Raw genomic sequence first — 23,654 nt, forward strand, 5'->3', positions numbered from 1 at the left:
GTATCGATACCTGAAGTAGCTTCCCCGCTCGACTTCGACGTAACGGGTGGGTGGGTGGCTCGGCTCGGATCGTGATTCGTAGGGTGCAGGCAGGGTGGGCCAGGGCGGGAACCTGCTGGTGTTGGTGCGATTACCGTATCGATATGTCACCTGTCAGGCGGTCTCGTATGTGCATGTCGTGTAGTGTGGGCTGGCAAGACGGAGGGTGGGGTCGAAGCAGGACAAGGAAAAGGGTATATATAGGCTTGCCGCCGGGCACCCTGATGTCCGTCCTCCTCAGCCCTAACGCGAACATTCTCACATCGACCCCAGCAAAACCAACTCGAAACCAACTCAAGCTTCCCAGCTACCAATCACTTCAACCAACATGTCTCCCTGGTACGTCGCTATCCTATCATCGCCGCTGGTCTGTTCCCCGATGCGCTATCGGGGATGAGCACCGTGATGGCCCAAGAGTACCTTGATGTCCTCCATGCAACTACCCGTGGACGTTACCAACACCACAGAATGCTGACGAGTCTATGATACAGTGACTGCCAGACTTGCGGCTGCTCCGGCGACTGCAGCTCCTGCGGCTGCGGCGCTTGCAGCCATTAAGCGTCTCACTTCGCACCCACTGAATCCTCAACTCGACTCCAACCAACCACTCAATCCCAGGATCACGGGTTAAAGTCCATGCATTTCGGAATGGCGAATGGGAGTCGGAGCAAGCTACTAGGGTTATGAAGGCAATCATGTAGGAATGGTATGGAATTAATGGACACTCCTTTGGACCCACACCCCTGGGCCCGGGGGTTTAAACGCATTTCTTGCCCACTACTGTGTTGACGTGTCGTTGTGATGTTATACATGTTGTACATGTGGTTCAGGATGCTACGTCCCGTGATCATGTCTCTCTGATGCGGCTTGCATTAGCTCTTTGCCGACGGCGAGCACCAGCTTGTCGTCGCCATATTGGCCGATGATTTGCATACCCGCACTCTCCTTAAAGCCCCCTTCCCTCACCTTAACATCCCTATCTTCGTCTGCAATAGAGACGGGGACGTTTATCGCAGGAAGTCCGGCCAAGCTCGCGGGAACAGTGAAGACGTCGTTCATGTACTCGTGGATCGGATCTTGATTCTCGATGTCGGTGAGGAGCGGAGCCAGAGTCGGGGCGGTTGGACAGAGCAGGATATCCACACCAGTCTCTTCCACAGCAAACGAGCGGGATACAAGCCGATTACAGGCCTTGAACACCTTGTCGAAGTCTTGCTGGACCAGTCTCCGGACTTTCTGAGCCTGAATGAAGTAATTATCGATTGCTTGCGCGCTCAGCGAGAAAGCGCCCAACAGAATCCGCCGTTGAACCTCGGGTCCGAAGCCCTGTCCCCGCGTCTTCGCGAAGAGCACGCTCTCAGGCGTACCATCACTGCCTTCGGCTCTGCTCCCATATCTTACGCCGTCATACTTTGCGAGGTTGCTAGATGCCTCCGCAGGAGCGAGAACATAGTATGCTGACAAGGCGTGCTGAGTTGCCGGTAGTCGGACGGGATGTAGTGTGTGCCCGCGCTCTTGTAGGAGGTCCAGGGAGCGAGTCCATGTTTTTCGGACCCCGGGATGTAAAGTTTCGATATTATATTCTAGCGGAATACCGACCCGGAGGGGACCCCACAAGCTCTTCTCCGAACTGAGACAAGATCGTGTTGATGGAAGGAGCGAGGTGGGATCCTGCGGGTCGTAGACGTTTAAGGTGTCTATGGCCCAAGAAATCAGTCAATCTTTCTCCATAGTGAGATTGAAGATAGACTTACCAAACACACCTTCAACTGTCTCGATATCACTGCCCAATACTCCCACTGTATCTAGCGAATTGGCGTACGCAATAACTCCCCATCTTGAAAGGAGGCCATAGCTCGGCTTGAACCCCACAACGCCGGTATACGCAGCAGGCAGTCGTACGGAACCGCCCGTGTCCGTCCCCAGAGCCCTATCCTCAATCAGCTTCGAAACTCCATGTCCGATCCAGCATACTGCACTCACGCCCAGCATTGCGCGGTAGCAACCGCAAGCGCACTACCCCCCGAACTCCCACCCGCACTCTTCTCTTGTCCCTCAAGACCTTCCATCTTCACACGGCCGAAGTACGAGTGCGCAGAATGCGATCCCATCCCGAACTCATCCATGTTCGTCTTTCCGGCAATGATGGCCCCGGCATCGCGGAGCCGCTCTACCACCGTTGCATCATACGGGCTGATGAATTTCTTCAGGATGCCCGATGCGGCCGTGGTGGGGAGATCAGCCGTGCATATATTGTCCTTGATGGCAACTAGTCTGCCATACGGGCTGTGCTTTCCTACATTGTGACCTTGAGGAGACGCGTCGGCGGATTCGGCGCGAGTGAGAATTGAGGCGCGGTCGGCGAGCGAGACGAAGGCATTGAGATGCTCGTACTTCAACTGGTTGGAGAGATGCTGTTTGGCATGTCTAAGGAGGGACATTGAGGGTGGGAGTCATCGTAGACGCGTGCGTCGTCCAGAAATTCTTGAGAGTTCCGAGGCCGAGACGTGAAATTCTCTCACGTGAGCTGGGCTGATGATTCACTGCAAGGCTGACGGCCCCGCCATACAAAATAACCCCCCACCAAACGAGATCCGAGTTCGACTCACACAACTACGCACGCGGCCAGTGCTGCCTCAATTGGACCCACTGAGGGTTGTAGCGCATATTTAAGGTTCACCCTGCCACCGAACATCTCCTTCCGCAATATACGGTCCCAACAACCATGGCTGAACCTGCCCCTGCCGCGTCAGGCTCAGGCGACCCTCCGGAGCAGCCATCCAAGAATGCGCTGAAGAAGGCACAGAAAGAGAAAGAGAAGGTATGCTCTCCTCTATTTATGAGCTAAAGTCTCTTCTGGTTTCCTACTGACACACTCCAGGCCGAAAAGAAGGCCGCAGCTAAAGCCCGCGAGCTCGCCGAGCGCCAGAAGAAAGACGCCGCCGACGCAGAAGATGTCTCGAAGGACTCGTATGGCGAACTGCCCATGATCGGATCGAAGGACTTCAAACCTACTGGCAAACCGCGCATCGACCTCTCTACCATCGCCGAGCACGAAGAAAAGGAAGTCACATTCAGATGCTGGGTCCAGAATGCGCGTGTACAATCTGCGAAGCTCGCTTTCTTGAATCTCCGCCAGGGTCTGACCACGGTGCAAGCTGTGGTCGCAGCGAGTGAGAAGATCAGCAAACAGATGGTCAAGTTCTGCGGGAGCCTGAACACCGAGACCACGCTCGCCGTTACTGGATTGGTCAAGCGAGTAAAGGAGCCCATCAAGAGCGCGACTGTGAAGGACTTCGAGCTGCATATCACCGCGGCTTTCGTGGAAGCAAAGGCCGATATCCTGCCTCTCCAGGTCGACGATGCGGAGCGGCCGCTTCCCAGTGAAGGTCTGGGAGACCAAGACGAACAGCAGACGGAAGGCGACGCAAGACCACTAGTGGGACTGAACACACGGTTGAATAACAGAACATTGGATCTGCGCGCTACGATCAATCATGCCATCTTCATTATCAAGAGCGGCGTGTGCCAATTGTTCCAAGAGTTCTTGAGTCAGAAAGGGTACGTACGGCGCGGACAGAGGTGCTATCCGCAATTGAGACATGCCGTCTTGTTCCGGATGCTTGCTCATTCCCCTCCCCGCATGCGTTGGACATGTACTAATATGTATCCCACGTTTAGTTTCGTCTTAATCCACACACCCAAGATCCTGGGCGCTGCCTCAGAAGGCGGTGCGAACGTATTCGAGGTCAAGTACTTCGACCGCCCAGCATATCTAGCCCAGTCGCCCCAGTTCTACAAGCAGATGCTCATCTCGTCGCGGTATGAGAAGGTCATGGAAATCGGCCCCGTGTTCCGTGCTGAGAACAGCAATACCGCGCGTCATGTATGTGACCTCTGGAGCCCTTCTGTGGATATTCTGCTGACTTATAATTCCTACGATTAGCTGACAGAGTTCACTGGCCTTGATCTGGAAATGGAGTTTCAAGAGAACTACCACGAGGTCATGAGTGTTCTAGAGGACCTCATGCTCTTCATCTTCAAAGAGCTCAACGCGCGGTACAAGAAAGAGACCGATCTCGTCCGTGGCGTATACCATGTCGAGGACTTCAAGATGCCAGAGTCCGGGAAGGTTCCCCGAATACCCTTCCAAGAGGGTATCAAGATGCTGCGCGAAGCTGGAGAAGAACTCGGAGACTACGATGACTTGACGACGCCACAAGAAAAGCACCTCGGCCGACTTGTCCTCGAGAAGTACAACTCCGACTTCTATATTCTTGACCAATTCCCTATCGTCCTACGCCCTGCCTACACTATGCCTTCACCGCACAACCCACTCCTCTCCAATTCCTACGACATGTTCATGCGCGGCCAGGAGATCCTCTCCGGCGCCCAGCGTATTCACGACGCTGATCTTCTCGCGGAGCAAATGCGTAAGCACGACCCGCCGATCGATCCCAATGGCCCAGGCACGAAGGAGTATGTGGATAGTTTCAGGTATGGATGTCCGCCGCATGGTGGTGGCGGGTTCGGTCTTGAGCGTATCGTGCAATTCTGGCTGGGCTTGCCCAATATTCGGATGACGAGTCTCTTCCCTAGGGACCCACAGAGAGTTACACCGTAATCGGGGAGGTTATAGAGGACACAAACGATTGACTGATCGAGTGAGTCGGGGTACTAGGATGCGGCAAGATGTGTCAGTACTGAATTCAAAATGTTCTGACTCGACTAGAGAATGTTATATTAGATTCTCTGATTGAGTGTTCTATGAGCGTTGGCATGGATGCCGGGTATCAAGTGTCTATCTCGCCATTCCCCCTACTTTCTGAGCAACCAGAGTCTCGTGCCCTTCCTCTTTCTTGCCACTCATCAGCTTCCACTTACACCACCCGCCCCACTGATAAACGCAGGACTCCAGTACTCATTTTCTCCGGCCTGCGTATCCACCCACACCAAACTATCTGCCAGCAGATCCTCCACCACGGCAATTGCCCGCGGCCGTTCCCACCCCAGGTTCAACTGCAACATGCTGATCGTCACATACCCAAGCAACTGTATCGCTTCCAACACCGTACACGTATCCGTGTTAAGTTCCTTGGGCACGCTACGGATCAAGCTCCGGTGCCCGATCTTCATAATGCTAAAGCAGGCGCCGAGCGGAGACAGGGACTCCACAGCGCGCTTGATGTCGTCGTCGGTGATGTTGGACAGCGCGCTGCCGATGGCATTGCTGCGGCCGGCGGAGAGACGCGCGCGCAGGTCTGAGACAGATATCAGGCCGCCGTTCTCACTCCTCGTCGCCCGACACTCCTCCACGATCAACACGCCCAGATTGAAGTAGAAATCATTCACACTCCCTCCCAGCAGCTGCGCCCATATACTCCCGGCATCCCCGCTGCCTTTCCCCTCCTTGCTGTCTTTGTGGTATGACGATGCGAGGAAGTCGATGTTCAGCGCGGAGCACATGCGCGCGAATTCGGCGCGGAACTCGGGGTTGGCGCGGATGTCCTTTGCGTGCGTGAGGGCGAAGTTGTGCAGGAGCGATTGGAAGACGGAGAGCTGGGTTTGCAGGGTTTCGGCGTTGCGCGTGCGCAGCGCGGTGCCGTGCGCGGTGTAGTGGTGGTTCTGCAGGCGCGAGGTTGTGAGGCTGGAGAGGCCCGGGGTGCGGCGGCGGTCCATGGTGGGTGGTGGATGTGTGGTGGAGGGAGGATTTGTAGGAGCGGTGGGGGAAGACGCCAGAGCCGGGGATGTTCGGCAGGGTTGGCGATGTGAGAGATGGTATACGGAGGCGGAGGAGTGGCCCGGAAGTGTCTTGCTTTTGCGGATGCTTGCGGCAGCGGGAAGAGCTTCGAGGTCCTGTGTCGAATGGCGGAGCCGGTTGCGCAGAGGACAGACGCACGCCGTTACACAGCCGTGTGTAGATCCATTCTAGACCCGTTAATCAGTTCTCGACAGTAGCAACCTCCAAGAGTCAAGAAGCAAGATAGTCCGACCTTGGAAGTAATCGTCAGCGGTAGAGGCAGGCTCGGAAGGCGGAGCGGAACAGTCTCGGCAAGGCAAGCCGCAAGTCAAATGACGTTGGGATGGTTCCGGCGCAGTTTGCTGGGTTGCGCCTCCAAGGTTCAGACACCCTTACAACATGGCCTCCACCGGCACCATGTCTGGCGCTTTGGGCCGGTGTGCGTACGAGTAGTTGGATTTGGCCTCGTAGGCGCTCTCACCAAACCTCCGTGCCTCGTTACCCTTCACGCAGCCCCTCGTTGCAAAATTCTCTACCCGCTCGCAAGGTTGAGGCTGCACCTCACGTGTCTGCGCGTTCCTGCCCTTTTCGGACATTTCTCATGATATAATTTCTTCGATATTCTACCAGAGTTCTGGAACCCTTCCTTCAACATTTTCCGCCACACGAGCTTCGAGGCGTTATTTCACGTCTCCAAAATGGATCCTGCGACGCAGACACACTGCGTGCTGCTACTAGACTTACCGCCTAATGCGCTGGGGGGCATTGATCTACTGTCCTTCACGACAACACCACGCTTCCATGGGGTGAAGCACGTACCCCCTGGTCTACACTTCGTCTTCGCCGCCAGTGACTCCTCACTTTCCGTGAGGCACGGCGCATGGTTCTATGTCTCTCCGGGATCAGGACCACCACAAGTCTTCGTCAAGAGATGGGATCCTGCCAACGAGGATTTAGTGGCCGAGACTTCGCAGACAAAAGTCCTGAAGTGGAAAGCTAATCTGGGGAGCATATGGAAGGACGGGCTGACGCCGTACCGACAGACAGTCAAGTCTGGAGACAGCGGCGAGGATGATGACGTGGCGGAGGAATCTACAGACTGGGCCCGACTTACCTCAAGAATCACCCCAACGCTGCTGTCACGCATCACTGGGCTCAGCCCGGATCACTGGAGTCTCACATCCGCTTCGTCTGCTGCGCAGGATTTAGAGACAATACCGGGTCTTGAAACGAGCAACAGCGTCCTGCATCCTGAGAAAGAACTGCGGTTTCTGCCTATCGATCTGAAGCGGACCTGGAGAGAAGGTGCGACGGGGCGAGAACGGACGGAAGCTGCGCAGGATCGATCTTGGGCTCTGGGTGAACTCATCGAGACGCATAGCCAGAGTACAGACTCCCGGAGCCGCGAGTTCGAGATCGTGGGAGAACTGCAGTTCGCATTCCTCATGGTCCTGACTCTCAACAACAACTCCTGCCTCGAGCAATGGAAGAGGTTGCTGGGCTTGCTATTGACCTGTCGGCAAGCGGTCAAGGACCGCTCTTCCCTGTTCCTGGAGCTATTGAAGACGCTACGCCTGCAACTGAGCCATTGCGGGGATATAGAAGCCGGCCTTTTCGACATGAACGAACAGGGCGGCGGATTCCTCAAACCACTTCTTCGTAAATTCCACAAAGGACTCGACGAGTTTGACGGAAAGTGGAAGTCTGATATTGTAGACGAGTTCGATGAGCTTCAAGACTTCCTTCGGGATGTGTTCGGGTGGGAACTTGACGATTCGTACGTCAAGCACGGCATGTTGGAGCTAGAGGATGGCGAGCGCGTCGAAATGGATGTGAACGGCGCCGATGAAGAGGACGAGACGGGCGAGTACGCTCCCACTATCGTCGAGTTGACTCCTGCCCAGCTCAAGGAGTTGAATGGAAGCGATATCGGCACTAGACGAGACGCTGAGGGGGTAATAGCCGACGAATCTGAGGAAGAGGCCGATCTTGACGATATGGACACCCGGTATTGAGTCTTCGATAGACCGTGCATGTCCGGTGAGTCGAAAGCGGTTGGCATGCACCCCTCAGGGTCGAGGCGACTTCAGCTCGCTTTTCGGCACTTCCGCCCAGCGTTGGCACACTCTCGGAACTCCGACATCAATGCCTTGGTGGAGAAAGCTTGCCGCCGTCGTCTATAAACTGTCTTTAAGAATCTGGACTCTCTGCAAGCGCTCGGCTGGAAATATGTACCGCTGGTCGTCCAGACCGTCGACCTTTTGAAGGTCTTCAAGCTTGGGTTGCTGCGACAGGGTCTGAACTCAATGCCGGCCCCTGCAGCGCCACATGCCTCAAAAATAGCAAGCGGGAAGGCTGCAGGAACCACCAATCATGCAAGGCCAACCGCAGACGCCATCCCCCAAATCCTCTAGCGCCAGCTCAGTTGCTGGCGGCGTGCTGATCCGTTCCTGCGCCAGCACAGCCTTACGAACGACGTCAATTCGAAACTGTCCTGTTCAAGCGTGGCCCCATGGTGAAGAGTGATGTAAGGGCGAGACACTGATGTGGGGATGCGCATGGGCGGGAGTCCGCATTCAATGCGAGGCGTTGTCTGGGCGCAGCCATGATACGAGGGCGCGCATGATACGAAGATGTGGTGGAAGACGAGCTCCAAAAAGAGAGCTGCGTTAAGCGGGAAGAGGAAATTGCGGCCTTGGCTCGCCAATCCTTGCCGCGCTATTTGTTAGCCCTGCAGCGACCCGAATCTCGAAATCTCTCCCACAGAGCGTGAGCTGAGGCTCAAGCGCCCTTCGGTGCCAGATCCGTGACTCTCTGTGACAATCTCGAGGCCGTATGATTGGCGCACACGCCTCAGCTGAGCTGTCGGCGTTTGCGAACGCGGGCCGTCGATTGTGGTGGGCCTATGGGAGCGCGGCGTTGTGGGCTGTGCTCTGCACCACCTTCACCTCGAGCTCCTTGGCCCCCAGCCGGTGCGCCTGAAGCCTTCGATAAAAAGCGACGCCTCGTCTCGACTTTGTGCGCCCTTCGATAGGACTGCAAATTTCAACTTCAGCCGCTTTCAGCTCTCGCACTCTCCTTTGTTCGTGGAGCCCCTTTGCGCGCATTCACTTCTCAAGCAGCCCATCCTCTACACGCGTTTTCCAAGCAATTTCGACTTCAGACAGACCGTCACAATGGAGAAGCAAGGTGGTAAGTGCTCCAGACTCGCATCTTTCCCGAATCTCCACGCGTTGAGCACGCGCTTTGCCCGACCCCAATCGCATGCGAATCTGCAAAGCTTCAGCCTTGTATGGGGCTCGCATCCGCTGGTGGCGCATTTGAAGCTGAACATTGGCTAACAACCGTATAAAGTCCCCATGAACCAATTCCCCCAGTCTCCGGACGTGACCCAAGGGCAGCAACCTCCCGTCTACCAGGACCCGAACCAGCACGCCCAGTTCCAGCAGAACCAGATGTATCAGCAGCCGCAGATGCAACAGTATGCGGGCTCACCGCCGCCCCAGCAGCCCCAGGGCGCCTACATGTCGCCTCAGCAGACGGGCCAGTTCCAGCAGCAGCCCATGAACCCCGGCATGCCTCCGCAGCAGCAGAGCGGTACCGTCTATCAGACCGCTACGCCCATTGCTTCGCTCAACCGATCCCCCGCGCCGGCGGACTGCCCTGCTTGTGGCCAGCGTGCCATGACCAACGTCTCATACGAGATTGGCAACACCACACAGTGAGTCACCTTGTCTTGGGCTTGGATTAGGAGGACGAAGACTGACAATTCCACAGCGCCTGGGCTCTCGGTCTCTGCTGCTTCGCCTGCTTGGGATGCATCCCCTACGTCATGAACTCGCTCAAGGACGTCCAGCATAAGTGCGGACGCTGCGGTGTCCTGCTCGCTACCTGGCATCGTAGCGGTACCACCGAGGTGCACATCCACTCCTAAGCGACCATGCCGAACTTTGACCGGCTTCACATGCACATGCACATGCACACGAAACATACAAAAGGGGATGGGTGCGGATATGAGATACCACTAGGGAGATGGGCGTCGAGGTTTACGCTGTCGGGCCAGTTCTGCTTCAGGCGTTTATACTTGATTGTAATCTTATAAGGGCGTGGCTGACACGAACGCACCTTCTTTACCGGAGTGCATCTTTTCCTATGTAGCTCCTGGGTCGGAGCATCATTTTCTAGAGGAGTATTGTAATGGAAACCGCAGCGTGCGATCCGCCAATGTTTCTTCCATGCCTGCCCTGACTGCAAGTGAAGATGCGTCCACAACCGGGCTGGCCTAGAGAGAGCCTCGTAGGATGATCGAGAACGGTGGGGTTAGGACTTACAGCGTCCGCGGGTTACTGTTGCACAAGGACACAGCTTCCTGCGGTATCTAGGTTAACGTGTAATTGTACAGTTCACGCAATGCCGGCTGACTGCATTCTGAGATATGGTCCCATCTCCGTGAAGAACCCGTGTGCAAGGCTACGACAGATCGTGTGGAGAACGATCTCAAGAGTCAGCTTGGATTAATTCACCGAGCACGGCTTATTGCCGACTCAAGGATGCTCACTCTTATGTCATACAGCATGGGAAAGTTGGTGAAGTTGCGATTTCGATGAGCCGGAACCGAGTTTGGGGTGCCGCACAGACGCAGGGTTGTTGTTAGGGAAGGCGTGACGTCACCCGCCCCTGAGCGCGCCAAACATGCGTTCCTGAGCATTCAGGCTCAGGACGAGCGTATCCAGACAGAATTCCAGCAAAACACAAGTTTCAAGGTCAATTTCGAGGCAGCAAGAGGCTTTCGATCCTCTCTGCATGGTTCATCTGATGCCCAGAGTCTGCCACCGTCGCCATCCCCAGCTAAGCTCTGAACAAGCTTCCACACCGCTCACTAAGCTTTGTGCCAACATTTCCTCCGCACCGTTTCGGCGCCTCAATCGAGAGCGATCAGCGCCAAACTTTCTTGACTCCTCACGAAAAGGGCAATCACCGCCTCGTCATGGGGTTCGCCAGGTCTGCGCGGATTGGCTGCCAGGATTCCAGCCTGTTTGTGGCTGGAGGCGTGAATGGACGGCGCAGGAAGATGATGTCGTGGGCATCGGGATCGTGAAATTAGACTCGAGTATATATGGCTGCGGGTAGGGTTTCGTCCCTTCAAGTCCTTCAAGTCCTTTGAGAATTTGGTATCACCGTGTACTATCGCTACGAGTGAGAGGTTGCTGCTTTGTTGGCGCGTCCGTCACGATCGTCCACGCCAGTTTGTTTGCTTGCTGCTTCCCCTTTGGATACCACCACGCCGCTACTACGTCAGTTCTATGCCTAACTCTTTGCTCACTTCAAAAGCTTTCTGCTCACCAATATAGTATCCTCTCTTGACACCAACCGACCTCCCACACCACAAAACCCATAATGGGATTCTTCAACCGGCGCGCTGCGCCCGCAGACGCAAACACCGCCAATGCAACTGGCCATCGCGAGAAGAGACCTGCTAAGCATCACGGTGTCCCGTCCCACAACACTCGCCCGACCTTTGGCCAGTGGATCAAGGCGACTTGGCTTGACATCCTCACCATGGCTATCATGGGTGCCATTGGATTGGGGGTGTATATGGCGCATCCGGCACCGAGTCGTAGCTTCCCTAGTAAGCTTTTTCCCGTCTGACCTTCATACATGAATATAGGTTGACGAGATGAACAGTCACTTTCATAGACGGCGAGATCGTGTACCCGGAATTCGCGTACCCTCTCCGCAACGAGATCGTCCCCATCTGGCTCGCTGCGTTGCTGGGATTCTTCATCCCCTTCATCGTCTTTCTCATCTGCCAAATACGCGTCCGCAGCTTCTGGGATGTGAACAATGCCACCATTGGCCTGCTGTACTCACTCATCACAGCGGCAGTGTTCCAGGTCTTTATCAAGTGGTTGATTGGAGGTACGTTCACTCCTCTATGTCCCTCTCCTGCACCCAACAGTGCGCAATCATCGAAGAATAGATAGACTGACATGTATCTACAGGACTCCGCCCCCACTTTCTCGCCGTCTGCAAGCCCGTCATCCCCGCAAACTTCATGCCCCACGGCAATGATGGCAATGGCTACCGCCAAGTCATGTTCGACCGCAGCATATGCACAGGCGACCAGAACGAGATCGATGACTCGTTGGAATCCATGCCGTCTGGCCACACGACCGCCGCTTTCGCCGGCTTCGTCTTCTTGTACCTCTACCTCAACGCTAAACTCAAGATCTGGGCGAACTACCATCCCGCCATGTGGAAACTCGTCGCCGTCTACGCCCCGATCTTGGGAGCGTGCCTCATTGGTGGCGCGCTCACGATCGACGAGTATCACAATTGGTATGACATCTTGGCGGGTGCCATTATTGGGACTGTGATGGCGTTCAGCGCCTACCGCATGGTCTACTCTTCTGTCTGGGACTTCCGCTGTAAGCCCCCCTCCCCTTCCCCACCCCACCACCTCTTCACTGTACTAAGCAAGCTCTAGTCAACCACATTCCCCTCACCCGCCACACACCCTTCATCTACGGATCAGGCCCCAACACCTTCGACGGCTTCCACGACGCTGTCTGGACACGCAAAGCCGGCTGGGGCACCCACGAGGGTAGTGCCTGGGGCGGCGCGCCCTCAGACGCCGCCGATGGCCCGCGTGGTACCATGGCCGCGGCTGCAGGTGCTGGCGCTGGCGTTGCAAATGCGGGGACTCATGGTGCTGCAAATGGACGTGGCACACATGGTGGTGTTGTTGGGAATGGTGGGCATACCATTGATCGTAGGCCCGTGAGTGGGAGTCGGTATGGAGAGCATATGGTCTAAGGATCTGCGCCGTACCCACCACTTCTGCTGGCACACAGGGCGCTCGGATAATACACGGGGTGTTGACCTGAGGGCTCCTTGAACCCCGCCAACGACCAAGCTTTGATCTCGAGGAACTGGTTCCTCTGCAGCGAGAGATTGACTCCGATTCCCCGTATGTACGATATTTGGTTATGACGGCGCACGTCTTTCCTTTTTCTACAGAGCGACATCGACATAGCGGCTTACATTTCCTAATTTCCTAATATGGTAATTGTACGAGGTAGTCACTTCAGAGATACCACATAATGAATGATACTGAATGCAACGCTATTTTCTCCTCGTGGACATTGATGCACCCTATCTAAGCACACGCATTCGTTCTGCATCTGCGTTTCCATTATCCATGACAAATGAAATGAAAACCAATTACGCCAGTCCATGAAACCCGCCCATCCCAGGAACTTGCAGGCAGCCAAGTGATGCGGCGGGTCAGATTAACAAACAATCTTATGCCTGAATAGCCCGTCCCAGCGCACCGCCCGTGAATTGTTGATTCCGTCCACCACCCATCCGCCCCGGGCCCCTCTGTCCACCGCCGCGTCCTCTTCCACCTCGTCCACCACGACCTCCTTGATGCTGCCTCTCGAAGGCATTCGCCGTGCCCTGCGTCCTCTGCTCGAGCGTCTTCTCGTTCGCCTCAATGAGACCAGATGCCTTGTCCGACAGGCTAAGCGCCATCGTCTGTAACCTAGACAGCTCGACACCCTTTCTGAAGATGATAGCCGAGTTGACCTGGTCAAGCGCCGCAGCCAGCTCCTCGTGCGAGATCATCTTGGAGACGACTGCTGACACCTTGCGCTCTGAAAGGTCGAACATCGATGCGAGAGTCGAGATGGCGAGCGTGTCGTAGAAGGGGGCGTAGGTGAAGAGGTATGTCCGCAGACCCTCTTCTTGGATCTGCGCTGATAGCATATCCTTGATCTTCGCTGAGTTGGCCATCAGCTCCCAGATCTTGATCGAGTTGATGAAGTCGGCTGCCTTTTTCCACTCGCCCGCCGACAGTGCCTTGGAGGCCTGCATGACGTGATCACGGGTGTTCTCGGGTGGACCGGTGAAGATCTGGCGCTCATGATACTCTAACAGACGGCGGTAGGTCTTGCTGATGACGCGCTTCTTGATGTCTGGGGACGAGCCAATCTGTGCGAGGAGAGGGATCTCGAGGAGCATAGAGCATGTGAGGTACACGCACTCCAGGAGCTCGAGATTGATGTGCATGTGGAAGGGAAGCTGCCGCTGGCGCTCGAGGCGTTCCTGTTCCGGTGAGATCTGTGAAAATCGCTGCAGCTGCAGACCCTGTGCGAGAAGCTCCTTTTGCCTGTTGCTGCCACAGATCTCCTGCAGAGAGGTTTGTGCCTCGTAGACCAGGCCGGCGCGGAATGCACAAAGACCGACCTGGACTAGAGCACGATTGAAGAGAATCTGGGTGTTGACATCGAAGTTGCTGATCGTGTCTTGGAGATGGGACATGAGCATCATGTCGCGAGCCTTGTAGTACTGGTCGTGCAGCGCAAAGAAGTAGACCTGGCACAGCATTGCCCTCGCTCGGATAATACCCTCGCTGAATTTGAAGAGGTACGTGCAGAGCCTCTGAACAAGCGAGGTGGTATCGTTAGAAATGGCGCGCGGTGTGATCTCGGAGTCAAGGTTCGACGGCATTGCTTTCCAGGTGTTCGACTCGAGGATGGTGACAACCTGGGAAGGCTGCATAAGTTAGCATTGGGGAGACAAATTGGCGCTGAACTGCATACCTTGAAGTAGACGTGCTCTAACCGCCGCATCATGACCCGGTTCAGAGACTCTTGTGGCAGTTCGAGATTAGGCTGCTTCTTCAGGCTCTCAACGTACACCAGGGTGCGGACCAGTGCGGAATAGAGGGACCCTTCATCGGTCAATCGGTCAATGTATTCCGAGGTGTGAGGGTCGATGTGCTGAAGCGAACGGGTGAGCTCATCGTCTAGCCTTTCGACGAACGACACGACACTGCCGGGAATCTTGAATGTCTCTCCAGGAATGATAGCGGGCAGCTTCTCGTCGTCTTCCCACTCCTCGGCGTTCTCGATGACGACAATATCCTTCGTGCCTTCAAGGATGTTCAGGAGCTGGTTGAACTCCTGCTGGGCCCTAGTCTCGGAGTTAGTGGCGGCGCACTGAAAGCGGGAAATGGACTCACAGTTTCCACTGCTCCTGCACCATCTGGCTGCCGGTGCCCGACGTCAAATCGAACCTCGTCGAGATGAGCGTCAAAAGCACCCGGACTCTCTGGTAGTCGTTGATCGCTACATCAAATAGCTTCTCCAGCGTCCGAATGTGCTCCATCCGATCGGTATTCTTGCGTCCTCTCTGCTCGACGATCGATCGCAAATGTTTGAGGATGCTCTCCGGAGTATACTGCACCGCTCTACCGCCAGCGCCAACCATTGTGAAGCCCTCATCATCAGCCTCGGCGACAGCGCCAGCATCGAGCGGCAGAATCTTTTGCTTCTTCTTTTTCTCCTTGGGCGTCTCCTCAACTTCCTCCTCGCGCATGAACTCATCCTTGTTCTCCCTGTAGGCATCGATGTCCTTGGCGTAGTCCTTGTTGTTCTTCCTGATACGCTGGCGGACGGCGTTGAGACCGCGTGTGTTAATGGCATTCATCTTCTTGGGCGTGACCTTCTGCTTCTCGATCGTCTCGAGCATAACCGTCTCGAGGTCGGCGATAGCCTGAATGTAGAGCTTGGGCACCTTTCCGTCATTCTGCTTGATCAGGGCGGGAATCTGGCGGTTCAGCTTGTCGAACTCTGTATATTACCTCGTTAGCATCAAGCGCTCAGGACCGCGTCAAACCGGCGCTGCCTCCTCGCCGCGCTGCAAAGCCTCGGGAGTAACTTACGCTCTGAAATGACAGCCCAGTCGTTGATCTTCTCGGCATTCTCAATACTCCTCACGGTCCCCTCCAACTCTTCAAACCGCTTATCCTTCGCGCTCTTGAGCACCTTCGCCCCATCCTCCTCGTCACTCTCGCTCTCACTGCTGGCGTCCCTCAAGAAACGGTTTGCACCGGTTTCATCGCCGGATGATTCCTCCTCCGACCCCTCCTCTGATTCTTCTTCGGACTCTTCCTCGTGGGATTCCTCCTCCTCGCCAGAGTAGAGCTCCTCATCCGAGGACTCCTCGCTCGAGCTGTCGCTAGCTGTGAAGAAGCGAGACATGTTCGCTGTGGTTTCTGCTCTTAGATTTGTGCGCTTCCGGGCGGTCGAGAGATGTGTAGCGGCGGTCACTGTGAGTATGTGAGAATTTCCGGACTCACGCTCGCGTTTGCGGTTCGCCTTTGAATTTTAAGTCTTGGCGTGAGTCAAAGTGGGATACCTGGTCCGAGCGCGCCTTCCTCACGTGCGGGGCAATTCACGGCGAATCCGGACGCACAACCATGGGAGATGGGGAGATGAGGACTCAGTAAGAGTCACACTTGCCTCATCCCCATTTCTCGTGGTACGGATGATGCGCTCTTTGGCATGGACGCGCTGTGAAATTCAGGGTCACTTGGCGTGGGCGTCGTCCTGGGACGCAGGCCACCACTTCTAGAGCATCCAAGTTAGGAAATCCTGATGAGATCCTGAAACCGTTGCCTATTCATTGACTTGAAAGGCGCACTGACCCTCTCAACGCCTCTCACCGCTCAAGTCAAGCAGACAAGACATTGCGAGACTTTGCCGTCGCGCAATGCAACGCGCCCATGCGATATCAATGCTACTAAAAGTACACTCGCCTTCCACTCTCTCGTGCGATTCATCACCTCAGTCATTTCAGTAAGCCGAGAGACCCCTTCCGTCAGCATCCAAGTCTCATATACTCCACCAACCCTTGAAACTGGGCATTCAACCATTTGGGGCCATTGAGTCATTTTGCTCAACATCCCTTTCCATCCTTTTCCATCCCACCCCGCCCGTCATGCTAAGCTGGCGGTCCGCCGTCAGGTCAAGAAAAATATAGGAACCACGAGTGGAACGAAAATGATGCAATTTGATCCCGGGTGAACGGACCATCCTTTGTCGAATGACTGTTTTCACCCCCGTGGCCGAGATCTGTGGGCCTATACATGCGACTCAATGGTGCCCATGTCCGAATCGGCGCCGAACCAAGAGTACGAAATCTGGGGGACTCTCGACTTGGTGACGGTGGAGGCCGCTTGTGTTGATGAAGAGCTTCCGTGGATCGACCGACCCAAGAAAAGATACAGAGCTTAAAGCTTGCCGCGTCATTGCCAATGCTGATTCATGAAACCCTCCTCGAGAGTCCTATCCTCCAAGTTCCGGATGAAATTCCTCGGTTCTCGCTGGCCATGCCCTCCGGCCCGGGAACCCCTTCTTCGGGCGCTGCTTGCACTTTCCGGTGCACCATCTGGTGGTGGCGGATAATACGCCGGAGATGGCTGCAGACGAATCGGTTGGTTCGGGTCCAGGTGACTTATGACCCTCTGCAATGCCGGAGGGATTCCAGATTGTTGTTGATCCATCGTAGATGCCCGTTGTCTTCCAGCGCGTGTTGTAGCTTGTGCATACAAATTCTGAGGCTGGTTGTACTGTCGTTGTTGTGGCTGCATCATCCCCATCTGCTGGCCATAGGTAGGCTGTGCGGGGTACGGTGGAGGGGCGCCCTGATGGTTCGGGCTGTACATGCTATTGTACATGTTTGGCGCTTGGGGGTGCGGACTCTGGGCGGCATACTGATTCATTTGCATATTAGCATACGCGGCAGTCTGTGCCGCCTGTTGTGCTTGCTGCTGTGCTGCGGCAGCTTGCTGCGCCTGTGCTCGTTGTTTGCTTAGGCCCTCGTACCGCTGCTGCTCCTGTACACCTGGAGCAGGAGATCTGCTGGATCCTGACCGCATCGTCATGGGCGGCACGAATGGCCCAGTGAACTTCTGCTGCGTGATGAACGGGTGTAATTTTGCTTGATTAGGAGTCCATCGCTCGAGCGGGTTGAGGTTCAGCAATCCTTGAGCGAAATCGATGAATGCTTGCCGATTTTGCATTTCTAGACTATGTCAGAACAGGATAGTATCGAAGTAGTTGTCTGGCTTACCTCGCTCAATCTCGTTTGCTTTCATGTTTTTCCGAGGCATTGGGTAGTTCTTAATGATCTCGGGCAGAGTGGTAGCAGAGAAGTACTTCTTGCTCGGTTGCTCCTTTGTCCCATGCTCTCTGGAGTACTGCTCCATCGACTTTAGGCGGTAGGTTCTTCGTCCGTATTCGTCGTGCGTTTTCTCGAAGAATTCGCCAGACTGCTTTCCCATTTCGAGCATCCATGTCGGCGGCAGACCAAGCATTTCCGTGATTCGAGCGACCTGGTTATATTCAGATGAGCCGGGAAAGAGCGGCAGGCCTAGGAACAGTTCGACCACGATGCAGCCGAGTGACCACATATCGATCGCTGCTGAGTATCTGAGCCTCACTTAGCTTGGTATTAGCAAAGGGTTCTGTTAGACTTACGGCAAACCCAATAGCACTTCGGGTGAACGGTAAAACCGCGATTGGATATACGTATATACCGTTTGTCGCTCGTCACACGCAGATCCGAAGTCGATAATCTTGATGATTGGACTTTCGAGGCTACGCGAAGGTTAGAAAGTTGGACGGAAAACCATGAGTGGGACTGACTTCTTGAGTAGGATGTTCTCGGGTTTCAGATCGCAGTGTATCAGTTTCGCTTTGCCCAGCAAAGCAAGGCCGTTAAGCAGCTGCTGTGCGAATACGCGGACCAAGGTCGTCGATAGCCCGCGGAACTGATTCTGCTTGATCAATTCGTACAGATTAACGCTGAGGAGTTCGAACACCAAGCAGAGATGCTGCCTGTGGATGAATGTGTCCTTCAGTCGCAGCAAGTGGTGATCGTCGTTCTTGTCCATCTGCTTGTTCAACTGCATAACCGTTAGCTACGCTACGACATTGGGACTGGAGCACGAACCAGGTCAAGAACCGACACTTCCATCATACTCTGGTTGAAGTATGCGGTCCTGTTCTTGATGACCTTAACCGCGACCACCTCTTGCGTCTTGAGATTCTGGCACTTCACGACCTGCCCAAAAGTACCTTGGCCGAGTACATCCAGTATCAAGTACCTGTTCTTATGCCCTGCGTCTTCTGAACCAAGGATGTCGTTGACGTAGAGGATGTAATCGCTGTCTTCGTTGTCGTACCCATCGTTCTTCACTCCTTTGCTCGGTTTCGTGAGGACTCGGCGCGGGTTGCGGGACGACTCGTACTTGAAGTTGGGATTGCATATCCTGTACGTTGCGGGCAGATGCGTCGTTAAGGCTTGCAGGGGCTAATTTACCACATGGTCAGCATATTCCTCCAAGGTCGAGGCAAGGCTACCCACGCTAATAAAGCCTCCTTCAGGATGAGCGCGGCGGAATGGCGGCTGTTGGTTGATTTGCGCATTCAGCTCGGCAGTGTTCGTGCACTTGTCGAACTTCGGGACGGGTCCCCGCCCTATCGGGGGCAGCTGCGGAGGATTTGGGTTCGTGGTGCGCGGTGACCGCGCCTCTCTGTTGTACACGGCGTTGAGTTGCGCAGTCGCTGATTGCGGGTAGAAGCTCTCGGGGCTCATGTTGGACTGGATGGGCGGTAGTTGGGGCGCGTGCGGCCGAGAAGCTGCAAGCATGTGAATCAGCATGTGGGCGCTTAATAACAGGGCCAAAGATGCTGGACAACCTACTTGGCGGAGAATAATAGCTGTTCGGCGGCGAGATGTAGGGGTTGTTCCTCGTCGGACTCTGCCGGTTGCTGCCCTGAGTCTGCGGCGAGAAGCTCGTGTAGTTCTGCCCGCCTTGCTGCGTGCTGCCGCTGTACGGTGACGTCGGCGACAGGTTCATGGGCGAATATCGCCGCGCGGCTGTGCTCTCCTCCTGTTGCACCTGCTGCAGAAACTGCTGCGAGTGCCTGTGCTGGTGGTTCGGACGCGTCGTGCCGTACTTGGGCTTGTACGGGTCTGCATCCTCCATGGGCACATCGCCGTCTCCGTCATTGTATTCTGGGCCGCGGGTGTGGGGCCCGCCGGGCGAGGCCAGCGCCATTGAGTTCGTCCGCGAGGGCGCCGCGGGGGAAGCATATGGGTCCTGCTTGATCTGCGGTGGTAGATTCGGGTCTCGCTGGTGTTGCTGGGGGGTGGTCATGTTGTGTGGAGCATACCGCGCCTGGCGGCTCGCAGCGGGCGGCTCGGAGTAGGTAGTCCACTGCTGATCCATGGCGCTGGGCGGTTTCTGGAGGAAACGGCGCGGAGGAGTCGAGGGGGTTGGTAAACAGCCGGCTCAGCTGTGACGCAGTTAATTCAAGCAGTGCATTCCGAATTGCGCCGCGGGTCGAGGAAGAGGGCAACGGCGAGGAGGAATCGGGGCGTAGATAGCGGAGACTGGTGAAAAGAGGGCGTCAGCGGTCGAGCGACAGCGCGAGACGTGCGTGCGTGGGACTCGAGAAGGTCTGGCGATGGGTGCATGTACGTCTGCGGGGGTTGAGGTTACCGTGCGTGCCACGAGCGGCGGCTGCGTCAGACTGCGGCGGAAACGTGAGGCGGCGGCAGGGCCGAGGAGCGAGAGATTGGCGCTGCACCGAAGCGTGCGCGGAGGGCGAGGAAGAAGCGTGAGAGGTGAGGAAAAATGTAGCGTCAGGTCGGTTTGGGCTGCTGCTGGTGCTGGCTGAGTGATGCGCCAACGACCACCTGAAAGCGGGCTATTCCGGATTCGGTCACCTTGCACTCGCACCCACGTCTCCACAGCCACACGCAGGACCTGTTGAATTACTGCCAATTCGCGCTCTTCACTGGTCTCATACGCAATATGCTCTGCGCGGCCAAAATGTTTATTGAGTCCCGCAGAAACAACGCTGGGCGACATCTAAGCCACACGGTCATTGGGCTCGCTCTGGATGCACCCAACGCCCGGCCGTGCAGACAGGAAGCAGTTGCCTTTACCTTCGCCTTCGTGTCTCTTGCGAGAGCGGACATGCGAGTAGACGCTTGGTCTCTTGGCAGGTCTCCTGGGAAGCGATGAGAGTTTGTCTTTAGCAGTGTAAACTGCGCGGCAACGAGGCTCTTCGCCAACCACCCCAGAGAGTACTTGACAGCATTGAATTATAAACACTACCGCTATAGACCACGGCTAGCATCTATACGTGCGCAAGGCATTATACTGAGTTTTAGGCCTCTGTGTGGCGGCGGCATCGACGGTTGCCGTCAGCTCAGGCTGTCGCTTTCAGCATCCCTCCGCAGCCTGGGGTTTCGGCTCTGCTCAAAACAGGCACTTCGGGCATGAGGCTCGAGAGAGGAATCGTCGGTGATTCATCGAACAAGGCGTAGAAACGTTTCAGGGGGACAGCTTCTTCATCACTGTTCCGTCTCGTCCAGCCTCTCTCCGGGACCGTTAACTAGCGTGACCCAACACACCACCTTCGAAACACCGTCTTCCAAAAACAGTCGAAAGTGAGAAGATACGGCTTGAGACAAGACAATGAGAAACTAGACAACCTACGCGCTCCCGCACCGCCACGTCCAACGGACCTTGCAGCTGACGTAGCACCGCAACGACATCCACGCCTAGTTACGCAGCTCCTCGTAACCCAGCGCATCAATCCCATCCCAATCCCCACTCTTCCCAAAGATAGATTTCACCATCTGGCCTGCGCGGGTAGCCAAAATGGAAAGCAGAGTATCGCTCAACTGCCGGAAATATGCGTTAGCGACGGAAATTGCATCTTGGATTAATAGATGGGGCAGAAACGTACGCCATGCGTGCTCTCGCAGCATCCCTGCAGCCATACTCCGGCGTCCTCGCTAACGTGCTTGTCCGCAAAGTGCACGCTGTAATCGCGCTGTACCTGCCATTTTGCGTCTTTCAAGTCGCCTCCCGGCATCAGGTGTCGAGCATCCTTCAGCAGCGTCTCGTGGAGGTCGCGATGGTAACCCGTGGCTACGAATACAGCGTCAACGTCCAAGATCTCTGATCCTTCTTGGGCATTCGGTGCATCGGACAGATACAGCGGACTTTGGTCCCTTACGAACAGACGGATGCCGCCTTTGACGACGGGCGAGTCCTGAACCTCGGTAACGCAGCGATGCGGCATGACTCGGTGTGGCCATTGCTCTTCTGCTTCCGGAGAGTTTCCATATCGGATCCTTTGAAGGTAAAGAGTCTCATATATGTGCTCGATCAGATTCAGACGCACGACACCGTAGTTCGTATTGCGATCTTCTTTGATGGTGCAGCTGCGGAGCTCGGGGTCGCGGTTAAAGGTGCTCTCCACCCTGCCCGGGTTGAAGATTTCATTGACGCTTAGAGCGTCAGTAATGCATTACATTGGCGACATGGCAAACTTACAAAGGCGAGTCGTCGCTGGGTCGAAGAGCGCCTCCTTTGATCAGCAACCAGGTCCGCGCATTCGGATAATGAGCGTGCAAGAAGTCGAAAATCTCTGCTGCGCTCTGCCCATTTCCAACTACAGCGACATTGTATGGACGCTGAAAATCCGGGAGTATCTCGGTCGATATGTACGAGAACTTTGAGGAGTGAATGACCTTTGGGTGGTTGCTAGGGAATGGCGGAGGGAGGTTCGGTCTACCTCCGGCCGCGATCACGACATGCTTCGTCCTTCGAGTCTCCATCTTGCCAGTCTGCAGATTCTGCGAAACAACCGTGAATGACGCGATCTCGCCGTCCCCGCTGGGTGACCTCTCTGGCATGACCTTCACGACTTCCTGGTCGTACTGGACCACCTCTTCAAACCAGCACGCGCACCACTTCATGTAATCTTCATATTCCACCCTCTGCGGCAGAAACGTGTTCAGGTTGGTAAATTCTACAAGTCGGTCTTTTTGGAAGAGATAGTTGAGGAAGGTGAATTCGCTACGCGGGTTCCGCAGAGTTGCCATGTCCTTCATAAATGTAATTTGCATCCTTGCTCCCGGGAGGAGCATTCCTGCATGCCATGCAAATTGGGGTTGCTTCTCTAGGAAGGCGACCCTCGGTGGCCGGTTCTGGAGACTAGGCATATCCAAAGACGGGTCCGTTCCGTCCAAAGCATCATGTAGCGCAACCGCGATGGCCAGCGACGCCGGACCGAATCCCACACAGACCAAGTCGTGCAGTTCATCTTCCGGTGTATATCGAAGGTGCGACCGGTTCCCGAAGCCGGGAATGTGGGTTTCGTCGAAACCATTTGTCGCGAAGCTTGTGAAGGCCTCTTGGACTGCGAGAGAGCGGCTGTCTGAGGTGTCCATTGGAGAGTCAGCGTGAGGTGTCATGGTTTCGAGAGGATATGGACGGGATGGGCTAGGAAGCCTGTGGCTGTTAGTAAACGCATGTCGGTCGTGGCACCTAGTGTTTGCTCACTCGCAGCCACGTTCTGAGCCCCGGATGACGAGGACAGCTGTCGATGGTCACTGTGATGGCGTGACGCCGCTGTGTCTGGATGAATAAAGACGCGCTCCACGGTCAAGGGCGAAATCTAAAGCAAACAGTTAGTGACTCGTTACATGGCTAATAATGACGTCCTGCAAGTAAGCTCTAAACAAACCCTAATCTGCAATAGTGAAATGTTGCGACTTACACGTGTCAACCCACGGTCAGTGAAAGAAGAGCGACGGGGAGTGGATGTAGCAGAGATATCAGCGGCCGCTCGCCAGACCTAAGTGGTGTTGATGGCGCTCGCTATTCTTGTAGCACGCCGGGAGGTCCCGAATCCTGTGCCCTCCACTACCGCTGCAAATATCTGTGCCATACTGCAGGGTTCTCAGGAGACGATGGTACGATAGTCCCTGACCTGGTCCCTGGCTTCCGTCTGATATGACCGCAACCGGCTCTCGCGTGCGCCAGCTGGGGATTGGCATGTAGGTCGACGTAGGGATCCTCAAATCTAATCACCGGATCTGATAGTGTCGTCGGCGCGAAAGACCGCCTGAGAGCGGGCGACGGAAGCAAAAATTTTCCAGCTGCCCCGCAACCCTTTGCTTTTGCTACAGCGCGAGGGCAGGATGATGTCGGAGG

General features: G+C 55.5%; 11 protein-coding genes across 11 annotated transcripts; 6 read left to right on the forward strand and 5 right to left on the reverse strand.

The window, feature by feature from the left end:
* Positions 1-588: 588 nt before the first annotated feature.
* Positions 589-2,480, reverse strand: BU26DRAFT_542865 (glutamyl-tRNA amidotransferas-like protein; the record flags this gene model as incomplete). Its single annotated transcript, XM_033831672.1, has 3 exons — positions 589-1,736; positions 1,794-1,969; positions 2,023-2,480. 3 exons carry the CDS (start codon positions 2,478-2,480, stop codon positions 874-876), a joined length of 1,497 nt encoding a protein of 498 aa, XP_033679114.1. The 3' UTR covers positions 589-873.
* A 225-nt stretch (positions 2,481-2,705) lies between these two features.
* On the forward strand, positions 2,706-4,870 carry BU26DRAFT_522823 (aspartyl-tRNA synthetase). Its single transcript, XM_033829879.1, has 4 exons — positions 2,706-2,860; positions 2,921-3,600; positions 3,721-3,925; positions 3,986-4,870. The coding sequence occupies exons 1-4, from the start codon at positions 2,765-2,767 to the stop codon at positions 4,661-4,663; spliced, it is 1,659 nt and encodes a 552-aa protein (XP_033679115.1). The 5' UTR covers positions 2,706-2,764; the 3' UTR covers positions 4,664-4,870.
* Positions 4,447-6,135, reverse strand: BU26DRAFT_94003 (EAP30-domain-containing protein). Its single transcript, XM_033836522.1, has one exon. It carries the CDS (start codon positions 5,716-5,718, stop codon positions 4,909-4,911), a length of 810 nt encoding a protein of 269 aa, XP_033679116.1. The 5' UTR covers positions 5,719-6,135; the 3' UTR covers positions 4,447-4,908.
* A 342-nt stretch (positions 6,136-6,477) lies between these two features.
* On the forward strand, positions 6,478-7,794 carry BU26DRAFT_569118 (uncharacterized protein; the record flags this gene model as incomplete). The annotated part of the gene is made up of 1 exon (XM_033833848.1): positions 6,478-7,794. The coding sequence occupies one exon, from the start codon at positions 6,478-6,480 to the stop codon at positions 7,792-7,794; it is 1,317 nt and encodes a 438-aa protein (XP_033679117.1).
* A 1,329-nt stretch (positions 7,795-9,123) lies between these two features.
* On the forward strand, positions 9,124-9,713 carry BU26DRAFT_435128 (uncharacterized protein; the record flags this gene model as incomplete). Its single annotated transcript, XM_033824109.1, has 2 exons — positions 9,124-9,500; positions 9,557-9,713. Coding segments are annotated over 2 exons (534 nt in total), but the record flags the coding sequence as incomplete, so codon positions are not given.
* A 784-nt stretch (positions 9,714-10,497) lies between these two features.
* BU26DRAFT_94344 (uncharacterized protein) lies at positions 10,498-11,099 on the forward strand. Its single transcript, XM_033836526.1, has one exon. The coding sequence runs from the start codon at positions 10,583-10,585 to the stop codon at positions 10,907-10,909; it is 327 nt and encodes a 108-aa protein (XP_033679119.1). The 5' UTR covers positions 10,498-10,582; the 3' UTR covers positions 10,910-11,099.
* On the forward strand, positions 11,015-12,865 carry BU26DRAFT_94369 (PAP2-domain-containing protein). Its single transcript, XM_033836527.1, has 5 exons — positions 11,015-11,073; positions 11,131-11,408; positions 11,465-11,698; positions 11,782-12,207; positions 12,267-12,865. The coding sequence occupies exons 2-5, from the start codon at positions 11,177-11,179 to the stop codon at positions 12,593-12,595; spliced, it is 1,221 nt and encodes a 406-aa protein (XP_033679120.1). The 5' UTR covers positions 11,015-11,073; positions 11,131-11,176; the 3' UTR covers positions 12,596-12,865.
* BU26DRAFT_464145 (eukaryotic translation initiation factor 3 subunit C) lies at positions 12,858-15,940 on the reverse strand. The gene is made up of 4 exons (XM_033825157.1): positions 15,510-15,940; positions 14,808-15,417; positions 14,386-14,758; positions 12,858-14,338 (listed from the first exon to the last, which is right to left on the reverse strand). Exons 1-4 carry the CDS (start codon positions 15,826-15,828, stop codon positions 13,085-13,087), a joined length of 2,556 nt encoding a protein of 851 aa, XP_033679121.1. The 5' UTR covers positions 15,829-15,940; the 3' UTR covers positions 12,858-13,084.
* A 934-nt stretch (positions 15,941-16,874) lies between these two features.
* On the reverse strand, positions 16,875-19,865 carry BU26DRAFT_569122 (kinase-like protein; the record flags this gene model as incomplete). The annotated part of the gene is made up of 7 exons (XM_033833849.1): positions 16,875-17,653; positions 17,702-18,060; positions 18,109-18,228; positions 18,277-18,536; positions 18,584-18,943; positions 18,998-19,272; positions 19,337-19,865. 7 exons carry the CDS (start codon positions 19,863-19,865, stop codon positions 16,875-16,877), a joined length of 2,682 nt encoding a protein of 893 aa, XP_033679122.1.
* Positions 19,866-19,984: 119 nt separating this feature from the next.
* BU26DRAFT_94403 (uncharacterized protein) lies at positions 19,985-20,365 on the forward strand. The gene has a single exon (XM_033836528.1). It carries the CDS (start codon positions 20,104-20,106, stop codon positions 20,314-20,316), a length of 213 nt encoding a protein of 70 aa, XP_033679123.1. The 5' UTR covers positions 19,985-20,103; the 3' UTR covers positions 20,317-20,365.
* Positions 20,366-20,717: 352 nt separating this feature from the next.
* Positions 20,718-23,084, reverse strand: BU26DRAFT_94337 (uncharacterized protein). Its single transcript, XM_033836525.1, has 4 exons — positions 23,001-23,084; positions 21,990-22,949; positions 21,397-21,943; positions 20,718-21,331 (listed from the first exon to the last, which is right to left on the reverse strand). The coding sequence occupies exons 2-4, from the start codon at positions 22,910-22,912 to the stop codon at positions 21,209-21,211; spliced, it is 1,593 nt and encodes a 530-aa protein (XP_033679124.1). The 5' UTR covers positions 22,913-22,949; positions 23,001-23,084; the 3' UTR covers positions 20,718-21,208.
* Positions 23,085-23,654: the final 570 nt, after the last annotated feature.

The sequence above is a fragment of the Trematosphaeria pertusa genome, assembly GCF_010094035.1.
Source record: "Trematosphaeria pertusa strain CBS 122368 unplaced genomic scaffold BU26scaffold_15, whole genome shotgun sequence".
NCBI classification, from domain to species: Eukaryota; Fungi; Ascomycota; class Dothideomycetes; order Pleosporales; family Trematosphaeriaceae; genus Trematosphaeria; species Trematosphaeria pertusa.